General features: G+C 38.2%; 1 protein-coding gene across 1 annotated transcript in view; it reads right to left on the bottom strand.

Moving 5' to 3' along the window:
• The window catches only part of GRIN2A (glutamate ionotropic receptor NMDA type subunit 2A), a gene marked incomplete at both ends in the record, with an annotated part of 191,867 nt that overhangs the window by 70,940 nt on the left and 97,234 nt on the right, over positions 1-23,693 (bottom strand). The window contains one exon of the mRNA XM_082772697.1: positions 6,527-7,119. Within this exon, the coding sequence (XP_082628823.1) occupies positions 6,527-7,119 (593 nt within the window). The remainder of the gene's footprint in view (positions 1-6,526; positions 7,120-23,693) is intronic.

Raw genomic sequence — 23,693 nt, 5'->3', positions numbered from 1 at the left:
ATTAAATTGAGAAACTCTGTACATAAAATACGTAACAGGGTCTGAAGTATGTACAGAAACAGATCTGAATTAGATCACTATTAACCAAGGTAGTGATGCATTTTTCAAACAGATAAGCATTTTTTCAAGACAATTTTATATCTTAGGCTATGTGGGATTTTTTTTTCTAACTTCAGATCCTTCCCAATGATGCAAATACAGAGCCTCCTCTTCCTCTTCATGCCTCCTCCTCCTCCTTCACGTCCCCCAGCCCTCGCTCTCCTGAATATAACTCCTCTTCCTGGAGCTGCATCTCCCTAGGCCTTGAGCCAGCATGGATGAATCAAATTTTGGGAACAATATGCTCGGTGACTGTGAAAAAGAAATGGCACGCCAACTACTTGTACCTTCTGCCAGCTGCTCCTTAAAGCATGAGATGCCACCAGGTCTGAAAATGTCATTTTGCCCCAGTTCTGCCAGACCAGAAACCAAACTTTTGGAGAACCCTTCTAAAAGGGGGACAGGGTGGGAGCAAAATGAGAAAGGGCACAGCTGGCTGGGCAGGTGCCACAGACTAGCATAACCCATCAAACTCCAGAAGGTTTAGTAAGCTACTTTTATTAGTAGTAATAACATTTTGTAAAAAGTGCTAATATGTTTATATTTTGCTTCACCATTGCAGCAGCACCCCAGACTCATCCTTGAGAAGCCTGCCTGGTTCTCTACAAGGAGGCAGTCTCTGCAGCAACACCACCTCCAATACCCTTCACGTTTATATTTTTGATTTCAAGGCCTGCTTCCAGCCCTGAAAGCTGGCTGCGTTCAGCTGCAGAACACAGGCCATGCTTGCTCTTTTGTTGTTGTTGTTGATTTGCTTTTGTTTAGCATCCCAATAAAGGGTAAGTGTTCTAGAAGCCCTTAAGCTGCTACCTGATTCTGCTTCCTAAACTGATTTTGCTTCCTAAAATGACCTGACCTGGGAAAAAATTCTGATACAAATTTTCTATAATTTCTTCATTTTATCAGCGTACCAGCATCACATAAGGATGCTGGTGAAGTTTAGTTTTACTACCAGATGAATGTGAGTTTCATCAATTCATTTTCTGCTGTTTAATGTACAGAGCTGTTTAACTGTACAGAGCTACTGCACTATACAGAACTTTTATGCTATAAAAGAGGGCACTTAGAGCACATGAATTAAAATAAGCAAAAATAGCTAGTTGTTAGTGTTTAAAATATGCTCATCGGCAGGAAGTTAAATTTAGCGTATCCCTGTGTGCCAACCTCACTGCTACACCACCATACCATATCTCCTGATCAGAAGTCATTCCCACACAAACCAATCGAAGTGGGATCCTGCCACTACCAAAAATTCTCTTCTCCAGAGCATCTTTTCTCATTTAGTGTTTCACGTTGCCAATAAATTCTTGTCATCCAGGATGTCTGAACTCAGCTGGTAACATTGGTAGGGACTTGCAGCTTGATCCTCATTTGAAGACCCTCGTCTAAATGCACTGAGAATCTGAGTCTCCCTGCATCCTTGTGGTCTCATCAGCTTTATTCCTGCCATCAGCTGTTTCGGTTTTCTGTTTTCCCCTCTTTTGGATTTCTGTTTCTTTAGACCAGCAGATGCAGTGGCAAAGAAGCAGAAATGAGCGAACCCAGCAGTGTTCAAAACCTGAAATATCTTCAAGTCTTAAAATTGCCAACCGCATCCTGGGCTGCATCAAAAGGGTGGCTGATGGAGGTAATTATCTTCCTCCGCTCTGCCCCTGTGAGGCCCTGCTTGGAGTGCTGCATCCAGCTCTGGGGTCACCAGCACCAGAGAGATGTGGACCTGTTGAATGGGTGCAGAGGAGGGCCACAGCAATTATCAGGGGCTGGAGCACCTCTCCTGTGAACAGAAGCTGAGAGCATTGGGGCGGTTTAGCCTGGAGAAGAAAAGGCTCCGGGGAGGCCTTATTCCAACATTACAGTACTTAAAGAGGTCTTACAAGAAAGACAGAGAGAGACTTTACAATGGCATGTAGTGATAGGGCAAGGGGCAACAGTTTTAAACTTAAGGAGTGTAGATTTAGATTAGGTATTAGGAAGAAATTGGCAGTGAGGCCCTGGGCCAGGCTGCCCAGAAGTGCTATGGGTGCCCCATCCCTGTCAGTGCCCAAGGCCAGTCTGGATGGGATTTGGGCACCCTAATCTAGTGGGAGGTGGGAGGTGTCCCTGCCCACAGCAGGGTTTGGAACTGGGTAGTCTTTAAGGTCCATTCCAACCCAAACTTTTCTGTGATTATATTAAATAACACTTGCTTTCCTGCACAGCAAGTACATTAATAGTGAAAAAACATTTTGCTCTATATATAGTTATTAAATAACAATACATCTTCAAACACGCAATAAAGCAGATAATACTTTTTGTTATCTGCTGTTTGTTTGTGGGGTTTTTTTGTTTGTTTGTTTTTTTTTCCAAGTCTTTTGACAGAACTTAATGAAATGGACAAATCTCTGAAAATTGAAAACATTAAACAGATTTTCTGGATTATTCATCAAACCATCGTGTCCAAGTAATACTTGATTTCACTTGAAAGAAAAAGAGGAAAATTAATCTGTCATTGCTAAAAGCAGACATCAAAATATTGAACCTGATGAATGAATACCAGGACTTCAAGGAGAGCACACCCTCATCTTCTGGAGCAGATGTTTCATAGACACATTGCAACAGCAGCACAACAGCAAGGCTAAGGAGATGAAATGTGTGGTAGGCCGTCATCTGGCCATCAGACCAGACCCCTGTGAACTTCAGGATGCTGCTGCTCTCTGGCTTAGGTGATGATCACAGAATCAACTAGGTTGGAAAAGACCTCCAAGATCACAAAGTCCAACCTCTGACATCACACTAACAAGTCCTCCACTAAACCATATCCCTAAGCTCTACATCTAAATGTCTTTTAAAGACCTCCAGGGATGGTGACTCAACCACTTCCCTGGGCAGCCCATTCCAATGCCTAACAACCCTTTCAGTAATGAAGTTCTTCCTAATATCCAACCTAAACCTCCCCTGGCGCAACTTTAGCCCATTCCCCGTTGTCCTGTCACCAGGCACGTGGGAGAACAGACCAACCCCTTAGGTCGGTCTACAGGTACCTTAGGTAAGGTCTACAGGTACCTAAGGTACCTGTAGAGAGCGATAAGGTCACCCCTGAGCCTCCTTTTCTCCAGGCCGAACAAGCCCAGCTCCCTCAGCCGCTCCTCATAAGACTTGTTCTCCAGACCCCTCACCAGCTTCGTTGATAAATAATGGAAACAACGCCTGGTGAGAGTATGAAACCACAGCCTGCCCAGAGCTATTTGGTCAGCTTTCTAGTCTAACACCTTCACTACCAAAGGTAAAATAAGTCTCCAAATCCCATATATTATTTGGTTGTAATTGGAAATTGAATGTAACTAAACGTAAACACAGCATGGTCAACAACTGACCATGCCTATGGACAGGCACATCTTGCTTTCCAGGAGAACAACAGAGCAACAGCTTTGTCACCCCTCATCCATTCCTGTAAAAATCAGAGTTATTGTAAATGTTGGGAGATGTCACTCCCAGGGTGTTATGACTTTTAAACACAATGTGAATACACTCCTAGACAAAGCAGAAATTTCTATTCATAAAGCAGCATTTACTGTTTGTTTTGATTTTTTTTTTTTTTTTTTTTTTTTTTTTTTTTTTTTTTGGAAAGAGGGCAAGAGAGAATTTGTTCAATTGACATTGCATTAGCGAACTTCTAATTCTATCTATCCTGCTGTGGTGGTGCCAGTATTTCACGCAATGATATTTTTCTGTCTTGGGTGATTCTAGGTCTTCCATGGTTGGGAAAAGAGTTGAATCAATACATATGCATTTAAAATTTATATATATATAGTGTTGGAAACAATATTTTGGATTAAATCTTTAATTCATATAGAAACACTATTTTATGTATAGATATCGGAAATTAACGTTGACTGGATCATCTCAAAAGCTAAAGCAAACTGGATTTTTTCAGGGTCTGGTCTGGAAAACCAATGAAAGCATCTTAGAATTGTAGTGGCAGGAAGAATAATTTATGTGCTTCAGAACATATATATCTTCAAGTTAATTTAATACTCAAAGGATTTAAGAAAGAGGGAGGAGGAGCTTTCACTTCAGAGCTTCCTTTACATAGAATTTCTTCATAAGTGGAGATGAACCTTGCTATCTAGGTGTGGGAAGCAGCACATAAAGCATTACCTACCTCCATTTACACACAAATTAGCTATTATGGCATAGCCTTAGAATACTATACTGGGTTTAAAGCTGAATTTAGACTGTCATTGTAGCAGATGAAGTCTAAAATCCTCTTTCCTGCTCTATTTTTGAGCTTGATTTTCCTCAGGCATCACCTTATAGGGCTACTTTCCTGCTCTCCACTGAGTGGTCTGCCCCTGAGTTTGCCAGCAGTGCTCCGCTGTGTGACCCCACTTCTCCTGCATGTTCCAAGCATGGACAGGGAGGCCCAGTACAGCAATTATTTTAGCCCTTTATCATTGTAAGTATGCTCTGAAATCCTTTCTTCAAGTTCGTTCCTTAATACAGCATCATATACATTTATCTTTTAGTTTAAAATACAAAGCTGCACTCTCTGTGGCCTTGAACTGTGAAGATGACATTTCAGAATAAAACCCCAATTTAGGCATTGATTTCTAGAGGACACTTTGACCTTCATGTAGGAAGAAAACTGCAATTGAGGAATGAGGAAAAGAAAACTCAATTAATTTATTTTATTCACATTGGCATGGAGAGACTGGTCAGCTCCCAGAGATTACTTAGCAGTGCTAAATGCTTGCATAAACTTGCTTTTCTTGCTGATTATATGTGACAAGAATAGTCTTGGGGAGTTATTACATAAGGAGAACTATTTAAAGTTTATACATTCTAGTGTAATTCTGACATTTCTAAATTAAAAACAGCCTGTTTCTTGTTCCTATGTTGTTGGAGTAGCTCAAAGCATCTTCTGTACGTTCTCACATCAGTGCTTTGCATAACAAAAAGACTTTATTAACTACAGTGCACTATATCCAAACAACGCCTATTAATAATTTCTGTGTGCACCATGCACTGCACACTGCAGAATCTCCTGGTGAAGTCTCATCTCACTACCCTAACACTTGCAAGCCCTGTTCTTGTAGTCATACACATTTAATGAGAAAAAATGATTGAAGAAAGACAGCTTGTGCTGAATGCCTAACTCAAATCTACAGCTGTGCACTGCCAACCCTGTGGGGTAGGAGCCCTTTTCAAAACAGGTTCAAGTTGTTATGGTCTGTCCAACTGGACCTCTGTATTTTAAGCACCAACACTTGTGATGACAGAACACTCTAAGTTTTATGGTTTATGAAATACACGTATGAAATGTTAAAATCCATTTACCTGTCAGTATTTGGCCTCTAAGAGAGCTTCTGAAGAATGCTGTGCCTGAAGATGCCGTTTTCATAGAAAACAACAACTGTTCCAGGACATTATACAGCAAACAACTCCTATTCTAAGTATGCACGTACAGCTCGGAAAATTAAAAACATCCCATAAACTCCTATATGAAATTGGCACTGAGTTTCCTTCTTGTGCCAATTCCAACCTCCTTTTCTGTAAAGTGCTGCATCTGGACTATTCAGTCAAAACAAATATAATAAATACTGCTTCATAACTTTCCTATGATATATTATAAAGAGTTATAAAATATGCAAGATTCCCTTTACTTCCTCTCACAAAACATATAAAGAAATCTATTTCTGTGGCATGTATTATGCAACATTTTGGATACAAGTAATGAGGAGTACTACTTCCAATGGGGATATATAAAAGGCCCAAGATAATAAATAAACGACAGAGAATCCCGATTTAAACCTTGTCAGTTCCCATATGACAAACTGTTTTGAGGAAACTCCTATACCAACTTGGATTAGTGCAGATGAAGTTTTACAGTTATTCTTGTAAAGGCAACAAAAATTAAATCCTCACAAGCAGAAGTGACATATTTCAGTTCCGGTTGTAAAAGCTGCCTAACTAATCTAATGCTTCTACAATTTCCAGGGACACCTCCTTTACTGCTTTTTTCCTTTCTTTCAAAATGTTACCAGCTTCCTGCAAGTGATAGTCCCAGAGAAACTGTCAAGGCCTTCATAGCATTTTGGAAATTGAATTCATAGTTAAGGTACACAATGGAGCAATTTTATTAACTAAGTTTCATACCCCCTAACACTAATTTCTATTGCCTTCTACATCAGGCCCAGAGCAGTGTCTATTCTCCACAGCACGTAACATCATTTCCATGTGCACAGTAAGCATTGTGGCAAATCTTGAGTGAGCGTTGCACATTCCCTTGGAACATCTGAAAATCATTGCTTAAAAAGAGTGTGACAGGATCAACAAAACAAACAAAAAAACATTATTCTCCTTCAAGAAACATATAATGGCACTAGAATGGAAAATTATCACGGTTCTGTAGGAAAAATAAACAAATAAATAAGACAGTAATCCTTACTTGTGCAAGGTGTGAGATGGCCGGTCGTTTTTCTCCAGTTGACCATAGCAGCTAGTTTTTGCTTCAGGAATGAAGGAGTATTTTTCCAGCATGGCTGATGCAGCAGTGGCAATAATCCCAAGGCCGTCCCGCACCCGAGCTTCTAAGCTGTAGTCCCACTCATCATAAGATGCTGAAATGAGTCCTGAAGGAAACTCCTTGGGGGTGATTTCTGTGTTACCACTAACCAGGCTGGGAACTATCCAAAAGAAATCATAGCCAGTAAGGCCCAGGGAGCGAGCCTCATCCAGTATGTAGATAGCTTCATCTTTGGAGCAATACAGCAGGATGACAGATGAATGAATTTTCTTCAGCTGAATTTGCGTCTTGGCATCTCCAAAGGCAGTATCAAGTACGATGATGTTCTGCATGTCCCAGCCCACAAAACTATTTTCCACTGTGGTCTTAATGACATTGATGAAGTCTCGATATCCAGGGAAGGTCGTGGTCACCAGAGAAAACACGTGCCAGTCATAATCCTGCATGATCTTCAGCATGACAATGGCCTCCTGCTGGATAGAAGCCCCAAACTGGAAGAACGTTGACATCACATCCTAGAATACCAAATACAGCGGAAGATTACTACTTTGGGACAAGTCTAAAAAGAAGAGAATCTCTACTTCTTTTTTGGGTCCATTGTGGCTACCAAACTTTTGCTGTATTCAAAGACTTTTCTGTGCCTTATTGTATTCATATCATTAATAACCTATGCTGATCATAAGTGAGTACCACAGCAAATTAAAATATTTGCCAAAGAGTATGAACATATATTTACATAGGAAACTGACCCAATAAATTAATATCAATTTTCAGACACAATGTAAATAAATTGCAATGTGCATGCTGTACAGATATGAATGACCTCTGTTACTGCCAAACCTAATGTCTGAGTGATACTTCACTTCCCATAAGTCCGTATTGGTGGACACTGTCAAACTCCACAGAACTATTTATCGTCCCCACGTGCCAAGCTCACAAATTCTCACGAACTCACTACTGCTCATGCTCCATTCAGATCACATGGCCCATCGATGCCTATTGTAGAATTAACAGGATGGTACTCCAGGGACAACCTGCAAGCTGCTGGTGTACTCATTAAAGGGCTGAAATGGGAGAAAATTCAAACAATGATCTCTTAGTCTGTAACTGGAAGCTGCATTGCCTTCCTGAGGGATACAGCTGTGCAATCAATTTGCTGCACAACTTGTTTCTAATATTTGTCTTGGGCTTTTACGGTATTCACAGCATTCTACATGGCTTAAGGGAAGGTACCTCTTATTTTAACAACCTCTGTCAAAAATAGGGACACATATATTTTGTGGGCACTAAATTTAAAAAGTTTTCAATTGGTCTATTTTTGCCATGTTGCAATAAGTTCTAAATTTATTTCTGAATTTTGCATTCTGGATTTATATACATTGCAATTATTAGAGTATCAGTGTATACACCTTCTTTATTTTCAATTTACTTCAGTATTTTTTCCAGACCAGCAGAGGCAACTTATATGCATCATACATGAAATTATTCTATGCATCATACAGAAATTATGCTGAAAGAAAAGTTTATCATTTAAAAAAGGAACCAATCATATAAGATTTCTTAGGTAATGTCCTGGTTTCAGTTAGGAGACAGTTGGTTTTCTTCCTAGTAGCTGGTGGAATGCTGTGTTTTGGCTTGGGATGAGAGGAGTGCTGATAACATGCTGATGTTTTAATTGTTGCAGAGCAGTGCTTACACCAAGCCAAGGACTTTTCAGCTTCTCACTCTGTCCTGCCAGTGGGCAGGCTGGGGGTGCAGCAAGAGCTGGGAGGGGACAGACCCAGAGCAGCTGACCCAAACTAGCCAAAGGGGTATTCCATACCATCTGGCGTCATGCTAAACAATATAGAGGGGTGGCTAGCTGGAGGAAGAAGGGCCAGACTGCTCAGGGTTAGGCTGGACATTGTTCAGCGGGTGGTGAGCAACTGCACTGTGTTTTGTACACATTGTTATTAGTAGTACTTGTTTTGTACACATTTTGTACTATTATCATCATTATTGTTATTACTATTTTCTCTGTCTTAATAAACTGTCTTTATCTCAACTCACAGGCTTCACTTCCCTGTTTCTCTCCCCCATCCCAGAGAAGGAGGGGAGAGGGTGAGCGAACGGCTGTGTGGTGTTCAGCTACTGGTCGGGTTAAACCACAACAGGTAACCTTTAAAGGAGAGAGATTTTAACTCTATTACTAACACACAGCGTGTTTAATTTCAGTTTTATGAATGCGGTTGTGAACTGCTATCCTTTTGCAGGTGAGGAGAACAGAAGCAGATTAATTGACTTAGGTTTCAAAGGAAGGTGGTGTTAAACTTACAATTATTAGTGGGAACAATAACTCAGCTCTCCAAGTTCTGGCTTTTATCTGCTGAAATCTATTCACAGGAAACTGAGTGCCTGTATGTTTTATTTTAATAGAAGATGAGGAGTGTTATTACTTTCAGAACATTAAGAACCTGACACCAGGATTTTATATAGCTTAACAGCAATACCAGTCTTGCAACTGGTGTCAGACCATGAAGACTGATGTCGAAGGTATAAAATACACATCACTGGTGGTAATGAAACCATCTGCTGTAGCACATTTGTCACATCAAAGGCAGCATTCTGAATGCCAGTACCAGATTTCACAGAATCATAGAATATCCTGAGTTGGAAGGGACCCATGAGGATCAATGAGTCCAGCTCCCAGCTCCACAAAGGACAACCTACATGCTAGATAAACCAAACAGCTGAGAACATTGTTCAAATGTTCCTTGAGCTCAGGCAGGCTCGGAGCCATGACCACATCCCTGGGGAGTCTGTGCCAGTGCCTCACCACCCTCTTGGTGAAGAACCTTTTCCTGATATCCATCCTGAACCACCCCTGTAGCAGCTCCATGCTGTTCCCTCAGGTCCTGTTGCTGTCCCCAGGCAAAAGAGATCAGCACCTGCTCCTCCGCACCCCTCTAACCATTTTTGTAGCTCTTCTTCAGACAGACCCTAATAGTTTTATGTCCTCCTTATATTGTTGCATCCAAAGCCCCATACAGTACTCGAGGTGAGGTGGCACCAGTGCTGAGTACATTGGGACAATCACTTCTTTCCAACATTAAGCTCTTCGGTGCTTGATAGACCTCAGGATATGGCTGGCCCTTTTGGCCCCAGGGCACACTGTTGACTCATACTGAGCTTGCCAACCAAAATTCCCAGATCCCTCCCTGCAGAATGGCACACCAGACACTTGTTCCCTAGCCTGTATGTACATCCAAGAACAATAAAAGTGCAGATACAAATATCACAAGCCAAATTCTCCTCTGAAGAAATTCCACGTAGCTCCACTAACTTCATGTGATGCTTTTATAGCAGCTGAAGATCTGACTCTATGTGTTTACAATGATTTTGAAACAGATGTTAGACTGCAAGTAAATTCTAGCTTTAGGAACCTTAGCAGATATTTAAACACCTATGAAGAGAATATTCAGACACATTATCCACTATGCTTAGCCAAAAATAAATTTAAAAAATTGTGAAGAAAACAGCAAATAATTAAAACTATAAGGGATTCTAGAGTTGTATCCTTAAACACCTACAGAAGTATTCATTTGGGATTTTTTAAAGCTTCACATTCCTCCCAAAGAGTACAATTATTACTTTGCTTTATACAGACTTAGTATTTTATTACACATGCAAAATCTAATTGGTACTTTTCTATATTCAAAAAACAAACTGAAATGATGTTTGTTAAAAAAAAAAAAAAATCAGCTATTTTCATTTAACTGTCATCTCATCACCCATTAAAGTCATTTCTAAAGGAGGAATATAGATGTTATATCAAAGGTGCTTTCGATGTACATCAAATGAATGTACTTTTTCTTTTGGCCCCATATTTTGAAATTATTGGTGGAGGATACAAGAAAGCTATACCAGTTACCCAATAAAAGAGACTTTTATACAAAGGAATTCTGTAGATAAATCTCAAAATATGAAAACCCCTAGATGTTACACTGATATGAGCAAAAATTTAGTTAGTAGTAGTTATGGAAATTATTAAGAAATGCTTTATTCAAACTGACTTGATTTTTCTAGCTTCTTAGCTGGATTCTAGCACAGCATTGTAAACAAAGAAACAGCAATGATAAGAGAAAGAAAAGAATAAATGAAAATTTTATTTTCTTCTATCTTGCACATTAACAGTTTATAGCTATACTGAGCAGTCAGGCATTGGAATGGGTTGCCAAAGGGAGTGGTGGAGTCACCGTCCCTGGGGTTGTTCAAGGAAAGGCTGGACGTGGTGCTTAGGGACATGGTTTAGTGGGTGACGGTGGTAGTAGGGGGATGGTTGGACCAGATGATCTTGGAGGGCTTTTCCATGGTTAATGATTCTATGATTCTGTGATCTCCCAGTATGTTTCACACCAAAAATAAGGAATCCTTCAACTGTTTTGTTGTTGCTATTGTTTTAACAGTATTCTTGAATTTTGTACACAATGTAAAATTGTCATTACAGACCATAATTTCAACATTCCCATGTTCATGCACAGGACAGCAGCTCTCTTTAGAGCTGTCATTTGACAGATTAGTATATTAGATTAAGATGCTTTTTAATTAGTGTACTGAGCCTATAACTCAGTCGCTATCATCAGTATTGCACATTTCACTTCCCTAATTCCAAGAAATTACATGAGTATTTCTCTCAAAACCACATCCTCAGCTATATTCATGCCATCTTAGTTTCCAGCTCCAGCTTTTTCATGAGATCAGCAGGGCAGATTCACTGCTGCTGTAACAGCAGAGGTTAGCCCTGACCGTGGTTTATGGCTACTGGGGGAAAAGCTGCAATAGTTGGTTGGTTAGAGAAAGGAATGCTTATATAAAATACTATACTACTTTTATTAAATGAAAATGAAATGCTAAACCAGAACAAAATTGGGGTCAACTTAAGACCAAAATCAAGTTTCCACTGGGTGGGCTTGTAATATTTCTATTTAATGATATTATGACAAGAAGCAAGAAACAATATGGAATATGGTTTAAAAAGCAACCCATGGGATGACTTTATTCAGTTAAAAATATTATTATTACTATGAGACAACAAGTAAAACTTTAAAGATATCTTAATTACTTCATTCTTTCTCACTCTATATCTTCCAAAGAGATATAGAGAAATAATTGTTCTATTTTATGCCACTGTAATGCAGATATTCTGTTTTTATAACAGTTTTAAAGCATGTGGTGCTAGGTCTACATATACAGTGCAAGCTGTTTCCTGTTTAATGAATTATAGTAGATATTTGGCATTCTTATGAAGACTGAAAAATTTGAAAAACAGAGATTAGTCATGAATTTAAGCTGAATAATTTCACATCACATCAAAAATATCCAGAAGGAAATTATTTTTATGAATCTCAAATGTAGGTGAATAATATATCTTGCAGTGCATTACCTTGGTACCATTTATACCAGACTACTTGAAATGATGCAATGATTCCCAGGTAAAAGTGAGGTGAATTGTGTTTAGATGTGATTAATATCCAGGTTTCAGACATACAGTCTCTTCCCTCCATAGAGACCCATAGAAAAATTTCTGTAAATGCAGACACCAAAATAGAGGAGCTGAAAGGAAAACCCTTCCTCTCAAGACACCCTGCACACTTTTAAAGTCTCAAGTTATTACATTCCTGTCTCAATTCATTAAGAGTATGGAACATGCAATTCCCAACACAAACATCTCACAGAGGTGCCCAGGGAGAAAACTCCCCCATTATCACCATGGGACCAATTTGGGGGGAAATTATACAAAACTATGTACTTCCAGGCAAAACAGAGCAACATGTGACTGTGGAAATAATTTAGTAATTACTAAAAAGAGCAGAAGAGACTTTCTTCCCTAGGACTTGTCACTCCACTTCCACACATGGCAAGGCATGCTGCAGGATAGGCAGGGCAGGAACTCTATGGCCGAGGATAGATTTTATGTTCTCCAAATCTGCCCACACATACCTGTGAAGATTTTGTGTGTTCCACAATTTGGTACTGAGAAGATGAATACTCTCTGACAGAGCTAGAAAAAGGATGGAAAATTTCTTACCATGTAATTTAACTGTGCAAATGCAGAGCCACAAAATAGTAAAGGTCAACAGAAAGGACGAGTGGAGGGCTTTTTATTTTAAAAGTTTGCTCTGGGAGAGGAACACTCAAGTTAGAAAAGGGCAGTAGCAAGCAAGGGAGTACATTATGGCTTTCGTATGTCTGACATGTCCCCTTTTATTATTTCAAGGAATAAATATCAGAGAAGCATGATTGTCAAAGATTAGCACCAGATTAATCAAGCATGTTCTCTCCCATCTCCTGAGGGAGCCTGCAGGGATTCATTTTGTAGAGGTTTCTTTATTTTCAGGTCCTGGTTTTATCCTAAGAATTTCACTAGATAACATTTTTTCTTCATTATATCTGCTTAATTATAATATACTTCTTTGGCTTATCAGGGCCTGCTACAAGAGTCAATGTTTGTCACTGATTTTACATTTACAAAAATTAGCAAATAAATACCAAGGGATGGAAACAGGGTTTCTAACGATCATTGCAGAGTCCAATGGTTTTTAATCCTTTACATTCTTCAAATACTAGTGTCATGTCTAATGAATTTAAAGTAACTCAACATGCCATCATGCTGAAACAGCATAACGTAATTATGAAAGATGACTAGTTTTGTATAGAGGTCATGAACCATTCCCTAGGCTGGAACGCACCAGCTGGGTCTTCATTCATGGACTGCGCAAATATTGGAAATTGAAGTCTCAGCCTCAGCTCCTGGTCCACCACGATCAGGGAAGAATGCTTTCAAAGACTGAAATTACATCAACAAGCCTCTGAATGAACCTGATTAAGGGGGAAAAAAAATGATGTGAAACAGCGGGGATTTTCATGTTACTATTTGATAAAACATTTATTCTCAAGATGTCCCCTTTCCAGATAATTTTCATCTTCCACTATTACAGAAATGGCTTACACTTATCTCAATGAAGGAGAGAAGAGTTGACTCATGTAGTTCTGTTAAAAGCAGTGTGTAGCTGGCTGCACCATAGCTACTTGGATGAATGATGGCTCATAGAACTTCTGGAGTGAAAGAGAATCCCAACACATAAGTAGTACAGAACTGATGCCTGCATGAAAGGTAAGGGAGGACAAATATTTCCTGAATACAGATCAGTCCCTCTTTTACCCATGCGGGTCCATGACATGGTGCTGAACATCAAGGTGAACTGTTAGCACTAGCCTAATATTTCTAATTTTTGGAGAAAAAGAGATTTGTACAAGTTCTGTACTTTCTCTAAGTATTTCACCGTGAAAAATATGGCAACATATAGTATATCCATTTTTTAGCAAGAAAGAAAGATTTTATGCCATATATTATAGCAGAGTATGATTTCTCTTATGCCCCTTGTTGTAATTGCAGATTAATATTTTGCCATTTATCTAATTTAGATATCTTATTTTCTCATGGTATGTACAACCAGTATCCTTATGCTTTATTCATGTAATTAGTCAGCACTGATACAAGTAAATGGTTTCCTGAACGGTCCAGAGAGACATAATTTTCCATGGGGAAATGACTTGAAATTAGCCATTTTACGGAACACCTGAGTTATTTGGAGAGCTCTTGAGTCTGTCCCTTCAGTGAAAACCCTACAAACAGTTGTTATGAATGACTAGGAAATGATCAGGAAAGCTGATGACTTTTCAAAGACAGAGAAGACCATTGCTGGGAAGTTACTCCAAAGACATAGGGGAAAGTAACAGACTTTTTGATGTGTGGAAACATTAATCTGCCAACAGTTCACATTTGATGCATCACAACAAAATTGTGACAGAGCTAGAAGTAAATGAGGTCCTGTTTCTTATCATGTTGCTATGCAGAAAAAAAGTTTAGAATATGCTGATGATGATCTGTTCTGTATGGGTTACCTACCTAGATGAGGCAAATAATTCGCACAAAATGATGCTATAAAATTAGGTAGAAAGAAACCTGAATGCATACCAGAAGGTCTTGAAGTGTTGTTAGCTACCATGATTTTACCACAAAACTTTCAAAACAGAGGAGGGGAACCAAAGGTCCACCTCTGGTGTCACGGGATCACAATAAATAAATAAATAAATCGTAAGTACAGTGGTTTTATTTAAGAATTTTTCCAGTTCTCATGGTTGTAGGGAAAAGTATCAAAATGACTCCAGAGCACATTAGGGTCTGACAAACCCAACAGCAGGTAACTTTACACCCAAATCTCTTTAGTTTCCGGGCTTGGATAATAAATTTTTACAGTTAAAGACTTAGGAGCAGCTCAGGATTACATTGCTTCTATGTACTTTTGCTGAAAACAAAATGATAAAATCCCAGATTTATTTTCAGAAACACAAAAATGCATTTTGCAAACTCATAGAAATCTTTTCACCAGGTAACAGAAAAAAAAAAAAAAAAAAAAAAAAAAAACAGTAATAGAGGGCACCAAAAAGCTCGTGAATCAGCCTGGTGCAAGTCCAAGAAATCCAGCAGGCATAAATGCAAATGTTTCAGGAAGGAAAGTCTGAATAGCTTTCCTCTTCTAGTACTGGTATTTCATTGGAACTCACATAATTTACCTCCTCTAAAAATAAAACACCATAAAAATGTAGGATGAATGAAGGATATCAGCCAAATAAAGGTAAGTAGATGAGCCACATAAGTAAATAAAAAAAATATCTTGGGTCACAGACTATTCACACCCAATATCCTCACTCTCTTCTATTCACACTAGAGCATTATTTTCCAATATTCATGTTGCTTCTTATCAGTATTCAGATACTACATATTTTGCTAACAAAACAACATGCTGAGCTATGTGGAAATCCAATCTGTAAGCTATTGAGAGTTATCTATCAAATCAGTTAGTTCATTTACTTTCAACCACAGCTGCTCCTATAAGGCCATCAGAGATGAGCTTCTTTTGATTCATGGGCAATCTGGGGAACCTTAGCAGATATAAAAGTAAAGCATTTAGTTTAAAGCAGCTCATATGACTTCTTGGAGCAGACGTATAGTTCTAATTATAAATCTTGAGAACAATCCCATTGTTAATGGCCATGCTTAGTGAAAGCAACCTTATATAAGGTTTAACTGTCTGATTTTAAAATGAGACTGTGACAGGCAAAGTTCAGTACAAGTAGATGGATCAGACACAAAGGATGACTTCAAAATTTCCAAGGGGAGGGGAGGGAACATTTTATCTTCCTTTTTCCATAAGAAGTGAAGTGTGCTGATCTGTATTTTTCTTTTTAATTTTTCAACAAACAAAATATCATTCTAAGATTTTAATCATACAGATCTCATTGCCCCAAAGAGTTACATCTTTAAAAAGTGTAATGCCCAAACTTTGATTAACAGCTTTTTACAACACCAACCTAATTTATTTTTTTCCAAAATCAGCCACCCAAATCAATCTTGCTCTAACCTAGCCATAAGATTAAACATGCACGCAATTTACTGTGTGCCATCCACAGAACATGCTGGGACAGAATCCAATTTGCTTAGCATTTTAACAATCTGTTATATTAAAGTAAGTTGATTTTAAATTTTGTTTGTTGTTTTTGTTTAACGGTAATATTTTATGTGTTTACATTACTATTGCCATGGAATCAAAAATACATGGTGCTCAAATAGTTTATGGAAATTTTCAAGAATCAATGCTATGTGGAAATTCTTCCCTGGAACAAACTTTCATTCCTGCTTTTTGATATCTTATACACAAACCATTTTACGTAACTGTAAAGTGATATCACATAGGGTAATTAAATATGTACCTTAAACACCCAGCCTATAGGAAAACTGGTTCAGAACAAGGGGTTTAGAGTGCTTGAGGACAAGTAGGATTTTCAGTTAAAATTTTGTATCTTATCTAGTACAAGTATTGCACAGTAAAATTCTGCATAACCAACTGCTTGCTAATGCCTCACACATCAACTCCTTTTACAAACAGTTTTTTTTGTACAGTTTCTACTGTTGTTCAGAGCTTTAATACCCACACAAACCAAATTTATTAATCCTGTAAACAGAATCAAAACTTCACTTACCCATGATCCCATTAAAATACACTATACTCAAGAATCCAGTCTTAAATTCAGAATCTGTAACAATTTGTCATTAAATGGCAGCTGAACCAAGCCAAACAACCTGATTACTATTGTGTAAGTGCACTAAGAGTGCATAAAAGCCATAAATTATATAGAAAGATATGCATAATTAAATATTGATAAAAATGCCTGAAGACATCATCTCCTTATCTGAAAACATTTGGTTTCAGATGAATGCTAAAATACTTCTCACTTGTGTTGGGATGAGATGCCAGAAAACCATTAACTAAGTCATTTCCATACATCTACACTTTAACAAGTAAAAATGAAGGCAACAAACAACCTCCCCCACCACCCCCTTTCACCAAATGGTGAGTATAAAATATTAAGCAAATAAGGACAGTTTATTTTTTTATTGTGTGCTTGTAACTCTGTGCTTTTCCCCTGTGAGCCAGGAGTGTAGGACTGGCCACCTCTGTGCACCTATTTGGCCTTGGCCACATTGGACTGAGGAGAGAAATCCAGCAGCATGAGGCTAGCTGACAGGATAAAGACATAGGCAGATGGGTAGGAAATCTTTTAAGAGAAAGGATAAATGTAGTTCAAGGAGCCACTCAGAACAGCTACAGATTTGTAGGAGATATCCAAGTAACAGAGGATGACAATGATAAGACATGAGATTCAAGATCCCTCTTGATCTCTTCAGGAAGGGAGACGCATTTGGGTTTCCCAGGTAGTTTAAACAAGAAGAGGTGTGAACTTGATTCATCTGCCTTTGGAAGGTAAAGTCACAAAAACTTCACAATTTATCCAAAACATGCATGCTGCTTTTAAATTCTCCAAGAAGGAAGTGATACTTTAAAGTACTCAGAATGCTCCTCTGCTCTGAAGTACAATCAGCAGATCTGAAGAGCGTTCTCAAGGGAAATACCATTTATGCTTATCTTCTTTATATTCTCACTTCAGGCATATTTGGCCTCTGGGCAAAGCTACATCTGCTCTTTTGTTATGCTAATAGAAATTACATGCTTTCTCAAAGGGAGTGATCAGCTCATGGCAACAAATACCTTTTTCCATTCTACGTGTAATAGCAGCAAGTCAGAAGTAACTTCAGTTACAAAAATTCTAAGATGAATGATCTGTATCAATACTTACATATCAACCTAGCTTGAGCGGAGGGTGGCTAACTGTGAATCTTAGACTGAATCCCACTGATGAGAACATAGCCCAAAGTACCAGCAATTCATCATGTTCCTCTCATATTCATTTAAGAAACTTTGAATAATCATAGTTCAAATCACCCTTGCTGAAACAAACAAACAAAACACAATGGTGTTGGAAAATCTCCAGTACTCAGAGCTCCCACATCCATATGAGAAGGAAAAAAGAGTGGTAAGGAAGGCTCAGCTATACGTAGATACAACAGTTTTACAGTATCAGTGTGCTAACCAGACAAGGACATGGTGCACACTATGACGGATGGTAAGTAAGACAACAGAGATATGCAGAAAAAAAAAAAAGCGTTGCACATACTTCTTCCAACTACCCACACAGTTCCACACCTTTGAGCTGAAACTACATTTTATTTTTGGCATTCTGTTTAAGGATGCATTGATTTATTTAGTTTCAATAATATCACACATCAACAGCTTTGCCAAGCATAAGCATAAGCAAATAATATTCTGGGCAGAAAAGCTTTACCTACACATATTCAAGTCACTGAGATTTTTATGCAGGCAGTAAAACTATTTCTTGTATCAAATAGCACAGTTCAAGTTACTATTCGTTAGTTAAGTAGAAGCAAAATATCTTTAAGCATGTTTCTGATTTGCAATAAATATCAGCAGGAAAGCAACTTCAAGAAAGGAAATGTTCAAACTGCTAAGCTTAGGTCCTTGCAAGGCACAGTAATTCTTTCTGGGAATGCTTTCAGATTTGACAGTCATACTAGATAGAGCAAATACTGCGCTGCTGTAGCAAATTGAGTATCTCATTTATAGCCATAAAAAATAAAAAACATGTTTGCACAATGTTCAGTACAGTACGAAGAGGAATGAAGCTCTCTTCTTTAGCCTGCACAATAATGTTATACTTTGAAGAGAGTGTCATGGTAATCCTCATAATGAATATGACTAAGCAACCATACATATTAGTTAGGTTGATGTTTTTAATGCCAGAAATTTCAATTAGTTGCTCTTTACAACACTATGCATATAGCTATTTACTGAAAAGATACAGTACCACACAATCAGTGACTTCAATAGATTCATATTAAACATATCCAAATAAGCTTCAGAGTTGTTCTAACATATGTAGGAAACATGAAAGCTTTTTAACTAGTCTCAATATAGACAACAACAGATAATAGATTTTTTCAAATATTCATAATGCAACTAAATTGTAAGTGCTCTCCCATCTGAAGTCAATGGGAGCTCAAGGTGCTCAGCAGCCTACATGGGTGGAGATGTTCACACAGGAAGGAGAGTTTGTGAGAGTCATGTGAGAGTTTGGCTGTGCCCATTTTATTTACACTGCTACATGAGTCCCAAAAAAAAAAGGTGTTTAAGTACTCACTTAACTGAAATAGATTGTCTACCAGTATGAAGTGTGGGCACTTGCTCATTTTCTTTAATGGGCCTGTGCACCAAAGGAATTTAGATGCTTGTTAAAGTTGCAGTTGCAAATTAGATTTCAATATAAAAGGCACAAGGAGTTGTGCTTTGCCTTAAACTCATATATCTTGATTTGTCTCCATGCGTGTCCCCTAGTGCCATACTCTAGAATAACATTTCTTAATTTACAGACTACAGGATTGCTAATGTTTTGCAAGTCCTTTAGAAATAACCCATGGATCTTTCACTGTCCAAAATCCAGTCTGAAAAATTAATACCGAGACCTGAAAGCAGCACCCCAGCCATCTCCATCCAATACTTGCTATTCAGAGCAGGTGTAACATTTCACTATGATCAAAAAATTATTAAAATACAAACTTTAGGTCTGATCTTCAAACTTGTCATGGCTTACTGTCACATGATGTGACCAAAAAGAAAGAGAGAAAGCAGTGACATTACTCTTTGCAATATACTCCACCAAAGGAAAACTCCTGGAATAAGGCAGAAAAACAGAGCTAGACTTCATTGCACAGCTCTCATTGGGCTCTCCTGGCACTCCTTTCCCTGAATCACAATCATCTCTTTAAAAGCAATGTGTCTGAATTTGCCAGATTATGATATTTCATGTTACATTAACAGATAATTAAAAGAAGATGAATAATAATACTGAAATGGATCTCCCTTCTTTTGGGCAAGGAAGGTGGATTTGTGGTGCAAACAGGGATTGTGCTGCGCTCAGGAGCAGATACTGCTTGTTTTATTAAGAGAGGTGTTGATTTTTCAAATCCTTACCAAGTAAGACAATCTTTCTGCCCAGCATATTGACAAAATGAGAAAGAAAAATGAGATGTATAAACTCTGCTGGTTGTTAACAGTCTCCATTCCACGCAATAGAATCACTCTCTAAAACAAAGCTCTTTGGGAGGCACACACTTGGCTAAATGGAAGTTCGTATGAGATCTGTGTTTCTTCTCAGTGAGCAAATATTTATTACCACAACTGCAATGAATTGTCTGTTCATTAGAAAATTCAGACAAAGAAACAGAAACAAGCTCATATAGAGAAAATCTCTGTTTTGACCCTCACTGGTTTCTATGGCAGTAAACTCAGTTGCTGATGGAACAGGTACAAGGATCAAAAATACCAGTGCAAAGGATGCAAAGAACTGTGTTTGTATTACCAAGCACATCCTGCAGGGAATGGGTCAGAGTCGTGCAACATAAACCTTTTTTTCTTCTCAGCTGTCCTTGCACAGGGCAGCCTGTCAAGGACTTCAAAATCTGAGCTCCTGCAAAGGACCTTGGAGAACAGGACTGGAGGAGAGGGGCAAACTCCTGCCCTCTGAAAAGCAAGCAGTTCATCTGCATCAGCCTGGACAAGAAGGACAGATGTTAGAAAGCACCACGAGAGGGGTGGAGTTGGGTGTGCAGGTACCTACAGACCCACAGCTCAGCTCCCCGCTCCCAACCTACGCCATTAGAAATTGATGAATAATGCAGCAAAAATTATATCCCTAACAGGCAGCAGCAGATATTTTCTTTCAATATGTAAGGATCACATATTATTAATAAATATTTAGACACTCACTGGTTCTTGATAGAAATAATTACTTTGAAATTTTTACCGATTTTAAACAAAGCACCTTGATAACACAGACACGAAATCCTGACACTGAACACATACTTTTCTTCAGAAAATACCAAAAGAAAAAAGCAGAGAGCAGAAGTAATACATCGTGACGGATGACTAGACACCATTGTTAATTTCCTTAACACCATTGTTAAGGAAAGTCCTTATTACTAAGCAAAGTCCTTATTATTAAGCAAATACTAAGAGTAACATGATTTCAGATAAAATCAGTGAGGGTCACTATAAGTATAACCCACTGAATTAGAGCAGTAATTAACAATTATTCTCAGCAATGCAGCTCAGCTAGCAATAATCTGTCACTTCAGATTGCACAATGACCATTTCATAAAAAGGCATTTACACAAAAGCTGCAGTTCAGCAGCTATCAATTTTCAAAGATATAATAGTTTCCTTAGTAATTAAGAGTACAGCCTTAGAATAAGCAAGTATAAATACTTTCCTTGTAAACTTTCCTTTCTGGAACACTCATTTATCCCCAGGGATACATAGAATAACTTGGTGCAACTCATGCTCCAGTGCCACACCTCATGAAAATATCTTGAAATCAGCCATACAGGAAATAGATTCTAGTATCCTCTTTCACATGGTCGTAAGTCTAGTCCAAAAGTTGTTTTACTCCTACAGACAGATGATATGTTGTATGTATATATGCCTATGTACAGGATGTGGCTGTACTCAATTTTATCTCAGTGTATCAAATGATAACATATGATCTGATTGTGGGATAAAAATTAAAGCCAAGTTTAAATGTTAGCTCATTTACAGTGCTTAGATCAGCAACAGCTTTCCTCTGTCCAGAATAAGTTTTCTTAAGCTGAAAAAAAAAGTTGTAACTTCTATGCTGATAAAAAATTCAAACCTGTGAAATACATGATGTATAGAGTTATGTGCACTGAAAGACTTCCGCACACCAAATGCTTCATTCCTCTTCCGCAGATGAAGAACATTTTCCTTTGATTTTTGCCCAACTAATCACATCAGAGAACAGATTTATTATCATACAGTCACTCCATAGAAACAAAACACATTTTCTTGCTTACTACAAAAATATATAAAAATATCAATGTGCTTGGGGAGATCCGTTAAAACGTTACATTAGATTATTACATTAGATTAGATTATTTCTGACAGCCTCACCTAAACCTCCAGGAAATAACAGATTTTATAGAGCATTTGTAAGCAAAATTGAATGCAAAGCATAGAATGAAGTATAAATAAAAATGGAATCATTAAAGCAAAATAGAAATGTTTGGTGCTATGGCAGAAATAAGCATATAGGGGAAAGTAGTGCCTGCTCCAAAGGAAAGACTTAAATTATTACTTGAAAAGTAAACAACTATATCAAAATGAGAGTTCAACAGAGCAATTATGCTTATACATACATCGGTACACTTGGAAATCAACTGGATGTATAAGAGAAATTCTCTTTGACTCATTCATATAAATTAATATACAATGATTAAAAGAATTTGAGGAGGGAGAGTGCTAAAAATGGTGGTAGTTGCTTCAGCAAACAAGCAGAAGAGGTACAACTGGGGCCTGATTGATATCACTATGTGGGAAGACTAGGTCATCCCTTTGGTTTCTTTCAGATAGCTAGTTAAGTGCACACGTGCATTGTAAAGCCCAGAACTAGGTGCCTATTCCTATTTGTGGATATGATGTAATTTCACAAGCTATTTAAATATTTTCATGGTTTCTTAATGTCTTTAACACAGACTTCTTCCTGTTCCCACCAAGCAGCAGCTGAAGAGAATGTTTCTATGAAAACAGGAACACCTTTGTTAACTGCAAGACTTAGGACAAATTCCTGCCCGCTTCAGAAAGATTGAGCCCGTCACTTAACACTTCCAAATCTCCAGGCAGACTCAGGGGTATTTGATGGCCAAGAGAAGCAGAAGTTTATTCAGAGAATGTGATTCAGTCAGCTATATACTCATACATAGCATAAATCAGTTTCATTTATTCCCTTTGCAATACAAATTAGGGAATTCAACCTCTTTGTTGCTCACCACCTGGTTTCCAGAGCTCTGTCTCTACACAGAGACCCATACGCAGTCTCATGGTTAATGGGACCTTAATGTATCTTTGAAAGAGTGTGTTGATCAATTTCTATGTACTGAAGGACTTAAAAAAAATTTGGTTGAGAAACAAAATAAAAAAATCTAAGTCATTACATGTAAGCCATGGCATTTAAATAACTGCTGAGATGCATAGCAGTCACACCACTAGCAATTTACAGGTAACTGTTGGTTATCCCATTTTAATTGAACATTCTACAAATTATATTCATCTTTGCATTATTATTTGAACTACCTTTACTTTCTTGCCAAAGTACATGGTCCAACTGCTAGAACTTCAGAACACCCATTTCAACTATGAAACAAAGTTTGAAATAGTTCATGGCCCCAAGGCTGTCTCCTCAACACCTTTTACCACTGCCCAAGTTCTATACTCCACAATCTACTGCAAAAACTTACAAGTCATGAGAACAGATAGTCTGGCAGACTTTGCTCAGGCTTCTCAGGCCAATGAATGATAATCAGTATTAAAACTGGCTGTGTTCAAAATTGTTTAACTGATTTGTCCCATTCTCCTCCTCTCATTGCCCTCTAATTTGTTACCTCCCATTGGCAGCTGTCACCCTGATGGTGCAGCTGGAAGAAAGATTCCTGTGAATTCTCGTTGGTTGCTTCAGTGCAAAGTCAGTCATATTATTTTAAACAGGCTCTTGTGTCTCATTC

This window comes from Aythya marila, assembly GCF_965140915.1.
Source record: "Aythya marila genome assembly, chromosome: 15".
In the NCBI taxonomy this organism is placed as follows: domain Eukaryota; kingdom Metazoa; phylum Chordata; class Aves; order Anseriformes; family Anatidae; genus Aythya; species Aythya marila.
The sequence above is the reverse complement of the archived record's forward strand: the minus strand, read 5'-3'. Positions and strand labels throughout refer to the sequence as shown.